Raw genomic sequence first — 11,691 nt, forward strand, 5'->3', positions numbered from 1 at the left:
TTATTAGAAATTTGACTTACTACATTTTTAAATATTCTGATAAATTCTACTTAGTTATATGTATTTTTTTTCGCTTAAAAATTAGTTTCAAATCTTACTTTACAAATTCTACATATCTTACTTCATATGGTATTCAACGTGTTGTGCATGCTTTAACCATGGTAATTATAAAAATCTTTTTTTTTTTATGATTCACTCTACGCCAGTATTTTTCAAACTGTGAGGAAGCTCAAAAGCAAAGATAAAAGAAACACAAGAATTGTAAATGAGGATAACCTAATAAAACTATTAATTTGTTTTCAAAGTCAGTTTCCCGCTAGTACAGCGGTAAGTCTACGGATTTACAACGTTAAAATCAGGGATTCGCCTCTCCTCGGTGGATTCAGCAGGTAGTCCGCTGTGGCTTTGCTATAAGAAAAACACACATTCTCATAGTTCTTTATGCTTAGAAGCGTTTTTTTCATTTATAAAATTGTTAAAAAGAATTTTTTATTTTTGCTATCACTTGCGAAAATTATTTTAATTTGAAGAGGGTTAACACAACTGCATATATTCTGAGTTAGAAGGAAAACACTCTTATAAGAAACAATCACAATCTGATTCATATTTAACTCGAGGAGATAACAAGAATCTTTGTTTTTACAGGAAGTGTAACCACTATTTTCTTTTACAGGATGTTGTAACCACAATCTTTGTTTTTACAGGATGTGGTAAACACAATATTTGTTTTTACTGAAGAGGGTTACCACGATCTTTGTTTTTACAGGATGTGGTAACCAGGATTTTTGTTTATACAGGATGTTGTAACCACAGGCTTTGATTTTGTAGGAGATGGTAAACACAATATTTATTTTTATAGGAGATGGTTTTGTTTGTTTGTTTGTTTTTGGAATTTCGCACAAAGCTACTCGAGGGCTATCTGTGCTAGCCGTCCCTAATTTAGTAGTGTAAGACTAGAGGGAAGGCAGCTAGTCATCATCACCCACCGCCAACTCTTGGACTACTCTTTTACCAACGAATAGTGGGATTGACCGTCACATTATACACCCCCACGGCTGGAAGGGCGAGCATGTTTAGCGCGACGCGGGCGCGAACCCGCGACCCTCGGATTACGAGTCGCACGCCTTACGCGCTAGGCCATGCCGGGCCAGGAGATGGTAATCACAATTTTTGTTTTCACAGGAGGTGTAACCATAAGCTTTGTTTTTATAGGAGGTAGTAATCACAATATTTGTTTTAATAGTAACACAGTCTTTTGAAAGTATTAATGGAGGTCACAGTTTTAGAACATAAAATAGTAATTAAGGTTGTTTCTACTCTGTTATCTTTGCTTTCCCAGGTTCTGATAACAAGGAAATTGAAAACGACAAAAGACCAGCGATCGAGATGTCGTCACCGTTAGAGAAACTGCGAGTGGCCTCTCCAACAGATATCGAAATAGATAACATTATATTAGAAGACGAAACTGTCGGAAAGGACCTCCATCGAAGGAGTCCTCCCACTGCTCCTCACGATAAGAAAGAAAGACCGCAGGAGGAGAAAAGTGGAAGTAAGGGTTCTGATAACCCTGCCTTCCTGAAAACAGGTTAACACACATTTTGTAATGCATATAAGATCCATTTTTATATTGTGGTACATTTCCTGTTCTTAAAACGTGTCTAATGCAGAGCTATGTTGTCTCAGGGCATGCTTCACAAATTTAGAGCTACTTTTACCACTAATGAAAAAAGGTCTGATTTTCAAAGGTACTCAGGTAATCGGATTTTATATTTTTCTCTTTACTTTACTTTTTGAACCTACGTGTTTTCCTAGCATCATAACTTCTTGTAACCCAGTATTAGTGTAGACAAGGATAAATGTTGTACAGTGCCTGATAGGAGCACTTGAAACAACACTGCGCGGAAGAGATATTAAACTTTAATACAAAACACTTCATTTGTCGTTTAAAGATAATTACGACTTAAGAAAGGTACCAGTTTAACGACGACCACTGTATCTAATGGTCTCAGAAGTTCTGTTGGAAAAGACGAATAGGAAATAGGGGGAAAATTCTAAAGGTATCTGATACCAGTCTTCTTCTAATATGATTACAGCCTAAAAACTCCAAATATTACAGGTTTAAAACGTCCGAGGAACATTGGTAATCTAGCATGGTGATTAAACAGTTATCTTGACACACATTCGTACAATCATTAGGTATCCCAGTTCTTTGTCTTCCAATCTTTAATGTTTGATTTTGAACACTCCTGGCCACAGAAACTTTGATCTCGTGTCTTTTGTCAAGAAAAGAAATATCTTGAGGCCTTTGTTACACATGTGTGTATATTTATATAGAGAGAATATTGATACTGTTAGAGTTAAGTAAGTTGAAACAAAATAAAAAAGGAAGAACTGCGTTAAAAACAGCAAAACCTCTGATTAATTATATTAGTTTGTTATAACCTAAAAACAAACCTAAACAGAAATAAAAAGTAAAAAACGCTGAATTAATTGAAAGGGCCCTAGGGTACAAGTTATAATGTGGGCATAATGGTTTTACCCTGAGATTCATTCAGTTAGTGCAGAATGTTCTATTTTTGTGTTGGCTTGTTTTTGGTTCTGACAAACTGAATGTATATATATGTACACCCATGTGCAAATTAATTGAAACAAGACGGAAAATTACGATTTTTTCAATTTTTTGCGTTTTATTTTTGATAATCCAAATATTTCTCACAAATTAATACATGATATGACCACCTTTATTTTTCAGAAGATCATTAATCCGCTTTGGCATCGAGTCCACAAGTTGACTGCAATCTTTACTAATTTTTGTTTCGCGGTACCACACCTCAATTATGGCCTCAATTAGCTTATCTTTCGTAGTACAGTCTTTTCCTTGAAGTCTTTCTTTACAAATCGCCCAAAGATTTTCAATAGGATTTAAATCCGGAGAGTTTCCAGGCCAGTCCAGCACCTTTATTCACGTTGTAGTCATAAAATTCTTCACAAGTTTCGATGTGTGGCACGGAGCCAGATCTTGCTGAAAAATGCCAGATCCATCTGGAAATCTCTTTTTCAATTCTGGAATGACTCTTCTCTGCAAAACTTCGATGTACTGTGGTCCTCGCATCATACCTTCTACGATATGCAAGCCTCCGACGTCGTAGTAGCTGAAACAGCCCCAAAACATCTTCTTCAAGGGATGTTTTACGAACTGATTAATATGAGATTCTCTAAGTTTCTCACCTGGAGATCTGCGAACATGCAGACTTCTTTGACCCTGTACAAAGAAATGAGCCTCGTTACTGAATAACACCTTCCTCCATTGTTCTTGCATCCAGTTCTTGTATTTCAGACTCCATTGATACCGTTTTTTATTCATTGAGCTGGTAAGAAGTTGTTTTATGACTGGTCTCCTTGCCCTTCTAACACAATTTCGAATGACGTAATATTCCTTAAAATTTTGTCATATATCCCAAAAAGAGATCGACCGTACTGAAAAACACAGCTAATGACGCCATGTATGTGAAAAAATGACTATTAAAGGAAATCAGCGGGTCCAGCGAGCCTACACCGGCCGCCATGCTGAAAATATTGTAAAATGACCATTTGTTTCAATTAATTTGCACAAGGGTGTATATTAGTTTGTTATAACCTAAAAACAAACCTAAACAAAAATAAAAAGTGAAAAAACGTTGAATTAATTGAAAGGGCCCCAGGGTACAAGTTAAAATGTGGGCATAATGGTTTGTATCCTGAGATTCATTCAGTTAGTGCAGAATGTTCTATTTTTGTGTTGGCTTGTTTTTGGTTCTAACAAACTGAATGTATATAACACATGTATATAACTAGCATAACTAAATATAAATCTTTTGTTTTCTTCTTTCATTATGTCACGTAATTAAGTGTAAGTTAAACGGATAAATAGAAAAATGTGAAAATAGTGAAGAAAAAATCATATTTTGTTTCATGTTAGTTGTTTTGAAACATGAAAAACTGTGCAGCTCTATTAACACACGCTAACCTAGTACAACGAAAGCCCTCGGTTTTAGTCTGTTGAACACAATAATCGGTTTGCATTATTCAATTTCAATCCATTTAAATTAACTATCAAACTTGTAGTTAAAAGCGATTTCAATCTGTTGAACGCAGCAATCGATTTGTAAGTTTTAATCTATTACACACTGTTGGATACAATAATTGTTTTAGTTGTCGAATACGACTATCAACTTCTAGTTAAAAGTAATATTTTCCTCTCCTCAAAATAAAAATTACTTTGTAGTTAAAAGCGATTTCACTGTTCTGGATAAACAATCGGTTTTTAGTTTAAGACAATTTCGGATACAGCAAACGAATGGTAAAATTTAGTCGATTTCATTCGCTTGGACACGAATCGGTTTTTAAATTTGGCTACTGTAAGAAGTTAGAGCTAAATAACATCGTACTTATACAAACTTCTGAATATATCGATATTTTTTTAAGTGTTAACTCTAAGAATTCTTTAATGGCGAAGATTGTTATAAGAAGTAGGCACTAATATATATTTAGCGGAGAAAGTGTGAAACATTAAAAACATAATTCATATAATTGAAATTAATTCAGTTAACCTTGTTTAGAATCAAGTTTGATTCCATGAATTGAATGTTACAATATTTAGTTCACTTAACCTTTGTTACACACACTTTCAATAATTGAGATGTGTAATCATACATATTAATTAATTTAATCTTGTATAGGGTGAAGCACAGTTCCAATAATTGAGAAGTGTAATCGGACATATTAATCAATTTAATCTTGTATAGGGTGAAGCACAGTTCCAAGAATTGAGAAGTGTAATCGGACAAATTAATTAATTTAATCTTGTATAGGATGAAGCACCGTTCCAATAATTGAAAAGTGTAATCGGACATATTAATTAATTTAATTTTGTATAGGGTGATGCACAGTTCCAAGAATTGAGAAGTGTAATCGGACAAATTAATTAATTTAATCTTGTATAGGGTGAAGCACAGTTCCAAGAATTGAGAAGTGTAATCAGACATATTAATTAATTTAATCTTGTATAGGGTGAAGCACAGTTCTAATAATTGAGAAGTGTAATCGGACATATTAATTAATTTAATGTTGTATAGGGTGAAGCACAGTTCTAATAATTGAGAAGTGTAATCGGACATATTAATTAATTTAATCTTGTATAGGGTGAAGCACAGTTCCAAGAATTGAGAAGTGTAATCGGACATATTAATTAATTTAATCTTGTATAGGGTGAAGCACAGTTCCAAGAATTGAGAAGTGTAATCATACATATTAATTAATTTAATCTTGTATAGGATGAAGCACAGTTCTAATAATTAAGAATTGTAACATGGTGTATTTAATTCGCTTCATCTCATGTATAATTAAGTATAATTCCAAGATCAAGAGTTATAACATGATTACCAGAATCCACTCGAACAGTGAGATTCAGTTGTATAGTCAATGTTGCCCCTAGGTTTAAATTGTGATTCGTGTTCAGAGCCGTAGAGCAACTCTAACCATAGATTTGCTATTCGCAGCCCGGAATGCTAGTAACTGGGCTATGTCCAGGACTATTTGCTCCAATTAATGAACGTTAAATCTGTTTACTAACACTTTATATAAGAGCTGTTTTGAAATATTTTGCTCATTAACAATAATCCTGCTTAACTAAAAAAAATATACATGAAAGAAATTTTGTATTTTGTTACATTCTTGACCACTAGAGGAACTATAAATAATTCTTATTTTTATTAATCACAGTTTTGTGGTATACCTAAGTATGATACAAAGGATAAGTCATTTGATATACATAGTCTCTCTGATTGATCAGTAATCACGTACTTGTAATACCAGTGTGTAATGATATGCAATCATGACTTAGAAAGGGGAAGTCTTTAAAATTAAAAAAGTACAATTATATAAATTAAATAATTTAAATACATATTGAATATAATTTATTTGGTAATTATCAAAAGTTATTTTTTTATATAACAGCTAATACTCTTTTTAATTAAATTATACGTCTGATTGTAGATAGTTAATTGTTTTATAGAATTCAAAATAAAACAACGAATTTAATTTTAAAATTATAAATAAAAATTGACTGAGGATATTTTTACTTCCGTGTTTTTTCAGAAAAATATTTATATACACTGTATTTCATATTTGTGTTATATGTATTACCATCAAATTATACACAATTTGTGACCTAAAATGAGTACAAAAACATAAAAGTTGAATAACTTTATCATTATTTGAGATACCAACAAATATTTATTATAAATACAAACTGTAGTAGTGTGGGATTTACACACTTTTATTAATTTCTTGTTTCTTTGACGAATGAACCGTCACTGGAACTTCGTATCTCCACATGTTACAAGATTTTTACAAGAAAGTTTTGGTTGTTTGTTTTATAATTTCGCGAAAAACTATACGAGAGCTACCTGCGCTAACTATCCCTAATTTAGCAGTCTAAGACTAGAGAGAAGGTAGATAGTCATCATCACCCACACTTCTCTTTTAACAACGAATACTGGGATTGACCGTCATTTATAACGTCCCCACGGCTGAAATGGCGAGAATGTTTGGTGTAACAAGGATTCGAACCCGCGACCCTCGAATTAGGAGCCGAGTGCCTTAACCACCTGGTCAAGCTGAGCCGTTATAAATATCTCCTGCTTTGTTAGAAAGACCTAGCTTCCAACTTAACACTCCACTTTATTCAAATTGTCAAAGTGCTTTAAACCGAATTTTTCCAGAGCATTGGATTGGTAGGGGAGGACCAATCTAGTGACCTTGTCTTCTACCAGGTTTAATCCATTTAGATTTTCATCTTGATGCTTTTTGAAAACAAATGTTTACCATAACAAACCAATAGACCTCGAAGAAGTGAAACATCCAATTTAAGATGCTATCATCTCTTCTGCCGTGGTGTAAAGTATTATCTCAGAAAATGAACACAGAATTAAATTAATTATAGTTTATATTCAACTCTTGTTGCTATCTAAAATAACAATAAAGTTATTCAACTTTAATTTTGATATATTCATTTTCAAACACCCTGTATATGTACATTTATGTAAACCAAATGTATGGTTTGGGAGAATTTTGTATATTTTTAATGTCATAAGCAAAAATAAAAGAGTTTTATTAGAAATAACAGTTGCTAATATGTGCTTTATGGGGTAAAGGTTGTCCAGGAATGTTCTATGAGTTAAGAATTGTAAAGATTTCTTCAGTGAATGAAAGGATCTCAGTGTGTGTCATAATATTTAAAAGTTGCCAATCTGTGATTTTTGAGATAAAAGTTGACACGATGTATTCATGGGAATAAAGGTTGTCAGGATATGTTGTGTGAGAAAAAGGATGTTGGGGTGTGTTGTATGAGGTAAAGGTTGTAAGGGTGTGTTCTGTGAGGTTAAAACTGTCAAACTGTTTTGTGGGATATAAAGGATATGAGGGTCGTTTCTCCTGAAAGAACATCTAATCTGATAACACAACGACCAAATAACAGAAGATATTTGCCTCTTTCCCAGTTTGTTACTATATTACCATAACGAGCTTCCACAATAAACTATATATACCTAAACAATTTATTTTTATATTACCATAACGTGCTTCCATAATTAACTATCTATACCTAATCAATTTATTACTATATTACCATAACGTGCTTCTATTATTAACTATCTATACCTAATCAATTTATTACTATATTACCATAACGTGCTTCAATAATTAACTATCTATACCTAATCAATTTATTACTATATTACCATAACGTGATTCCATTATTAACTATCTATACCTAATCAATTTATTACTATATTACCATAACGTGCTTCCATAATTAACTATCTATACCTAATCAATTTATTACTATATTACCATAACGTGCTTCCATAATTAACTATCTATACCTAATCAATTTATTACTATATTACCATAACGTGCTTCCATAATTAACTATCTATACCTAATCAATTTATTACTATATTACCATAACGTGCTTCCATAATTAACTATCTATACCTAATCAATTTATTACTATATTACCATAACGTGCTTCCATAATTAACTATCTATACCTAATCAATTTATTACTATATTACCATAACGTGATTCCATTATTAACTATCTATACCTAATCAATTTATTACTATATTACCATAATGTGTTTCCATAATTAACTATCTATACCTAATCAATTTATTACTATATTACCATAACGTTCTTCCATGATTAACTATCTATACCTAATCAATTTATTACTATATTACAATAACATACTTCCATAATTAACAATTTATACCTAATCAATTTATTACTATATTATCATAACGTGCTTCTATAATTAACTATCTATACCTAATCAATTTATTACTATATTACCATAACGTGCTTCCATAATTAACTATCTATACCTAATCAATTTATTACTATATTACCATAACGTTCTTCCATAATTAACTATCTATACCTAATCAATTTATTACTATATTACCATAACGTGCTTCCATAATTAACTATCTATACCTAATCAATTTATTACTATATTACCATAACGTGCTTCCATAATTAACTATCTATACCTAATCAATTTATTACTATATTACCATAACGTGCTTCCATAATTAACTATCTATACCTAATCAATTTATTACTATATTACCATAACGTGCTTCCATAATTAACTATCTATACCTAATCAATTTATTACTATATTACCATAACGTGCTTCTATAATTAACTATCTATACCTAATCAATTTATTACTATATTACCATAACGTAATCTTTATTACATAATTAACTATCTATACCTAATCAATTTATTACTATATTACCATAACGTGCTTCCATAATTAACTATCTATACCTAATCAATTTATTACTATATTACCATAACGTGCTTCCATAATTAACTATCTATACCTAATCAATTTATTACTATATTACCATAACGTGCTTCCATAATTAACTATCTATACCTAATCAATTTATTACTATATTACCATAACGTGCTTCCATAATTAACTATCTATACCTAATCAATTTATTACTATATTACCATAACGAGCTAACTATCTATACCTATAATTAATTACTATATTACCATAATCAATTTATTATACTATATTTATTACTATAACGTAACGTGCTTCCATAATTAACTATCTATACCTAATCAATTTATTACTATATTACCATAACGTGCTTCCATAATTAACTATCTATACCTAATCAATTTATTACTATATTACCATAACGTGCTTCCATAATTAACTATCTATACCTAATCAATTTATTACTATATTACCATAACGTGCTTCCATAATTAACTATCTATACCTAATCAATTTATTACTATATTACCATAACGTATTTCCATAATTAACTATCTATACCTAATACCTATTCTATATTACCATAAACGTGCTTCCATATTAACTATCTATACCTAATCAATTTATTACTATATTACCATAACGTGCTTCCATAATTAACTATCTATACCTAATCAATTTATTACTATATTACCATAACGTGCTTCCATAATTAACTATCTATACCTAATCAATTTATTACTATATTACCATAACGTGCTTCCATAATTAACTATCTATACCTAATCAATTTATTACTATATTACCATAACGTGCTTCCATAATTAACTATCTATACCTAATCAATTTATTACTATATTACCATAACGTGCTTCCATAATTAACTATCTATACCTAATCAATTTATTACTATATTACCATAACGTGCTTCCATAATTAACTATCTATACCTAATCAATTTATTACTATATTACCATAACGTGCTTCCATAATTAACTATCTATACCTAATCAATTTATTACTATATTACCATAACGTGCTTCCATAATTAACTATCTATACCTAATCAATTTATTACTATATTACCATAACGTGCTTCCATAATTAACTATCTATACCTAATCAATTTATTACTATATTACCATAACGTGCTTCCATAATTAACTATCTATACCTAATCAATTTATTACTATATTACCATAACGTGCTTCCATAATTAACTATCTATACCTAATCAATTTATTACTATATTACCATAACGTGCTTCCATAATTAACTATCTATACCTAATCAATTTATTACTATATTACCATAACGTGCTTCCATAATTAACTATCTATACCTAATCAATTTATTACTATATTACCATAACGTGCTTCCATAATTAACTATCTATACCTAATCAATTTATTACTATATTACCATAACGTGCTTCCATAATTAACTATCTATACCTAATCAATTTATTACTATATTACCATAACGTGCTTCCATAATTAACTATCTATACCTAATCAATTTATTACTATATTACCATAACGTGCTTCCATAATTAACTATCTATACCTAATCAATTTATTACTATATTACCATAACGTGCTTCCATAATTAACTATCTATACCTAATCAATTTATTACTATATTACCATAACGTGCTTCCATAATTAACTATCTATACCTAATCAATTTATTACTATATTACCATAACGTGCTTCCATAATTAACTATCTATACCTAATCAATTTATTACTATATTACCATAACGTGCTTCCATAATTAACTATCTATACCTAATCAATTTATTACTATATTACTATAACGTGCTTCTAATCAATTAACTATCTATACCTATCATTTATTACATTACCATGACGTGCTTCCATAATTAACTATCTATACCTAATCAATTTATTACTATATTACCATAACGTGCTTCCATAATTAACTATCTATACCTAATCAATTTATTACTATATTACCATAACGTGCTTCCATAATTAACTATCTATACCTAATCAATTTATTACTATATTACCATAACGTGCTTCCATAATTAACTATCTATACCTAATCATAACGTTTATTACTATATTACCATAATTTATTACTATATTACCATAATTAACTATCTATACCTAATCAATTTATTACTATATTACCATAACGTGCTTCCATAATTAACTATCTATACCTAATCAATTTATTACTATATTACCATAACGTGCTTCCATAATTAACTATCTATACCTAATCAATTTATTACTATATTACCATAACGTGCTTCCATAATTAACTATCTATACCTAATCAATTTATTACTATATTACCATAACGTGCTTCCATAATTAACTATCTATACCTAATCAATTTATTACTATATTACCATAACGTGCTTCCATAATTAACTATCTATACCTAATCAATTTATTACTATATTACCATAACGTGCTTCCATAATTAACTATCTATACCTAATCAATTTATTACTATATTACCATAACGTGCTTCCATAATTAACTATCTATACCTAATCAATTTATTTATTACTATATTACCATAACGTGCTTCCATAATTAACTATCTATACCTAATCAATTTATTACTATATTACCATAACGTGCTTCCATAATTAACTATCTATACCTAATCAATTTATTACTATATTACCATAACGTGCTTCCATAATTAACTATCTATACCTAATCAATTTATTACTATATTACCATAACGTGCTTCCATAATTAACTATCTATACCTAATCAATTTATTACTATATTACCATAACGTGCTTCCATAATTAACTATCTATACCTAATCAATTTATTACTATATTACCATAACGT

At 30.1% G+C, this 11,691-nt stretch overlaps 1 protein-coding gene across 1 annotated transcript in view; it reads left to right on the forward strand.

Annotated features, from left to right (window-relative positions):
* The window catches only part of LOC143230004 (major facilitator superfamily domain-containing protein 6-like), a 41,361-nt gene extending 34,202 nt beyond the window's left edge, over window positions 1-7,159 (forward strand). The window contains exons 4-5 of the mRNA XM_076462944.1: window positions 1,340-1,585; window positions 2,753-7,159. Of these exons, the coding sequence (XP_076319059.1) occupies window positions 1,340-1,585; window positions 2,753-2,763 (257 nt within the window). The 3' untranslated portion in view covers window positions 2,764-7,159. The remainder of the gene's footprint in view (window positions 1-1,339; window positions 1,586-2,752) is intronic.
* Window positions 7,160-11,691: the final 4,532 nt, after the last annotated feature.

This window comes from Tachypleus tridentatus, chromosome 10 (assembly GCF_004210375.1).
Source record: "Tachypleus tridentatus isolate NWPU-2018 chromosome 10, ASM421037v1, whole genome shotgun sequence".
NCBI lineage: Eukaryota > Metazoa > Arthropoda > Merostomata > Xiphosura > Limulidae > Tachypleus > Tachypleus tridentatus.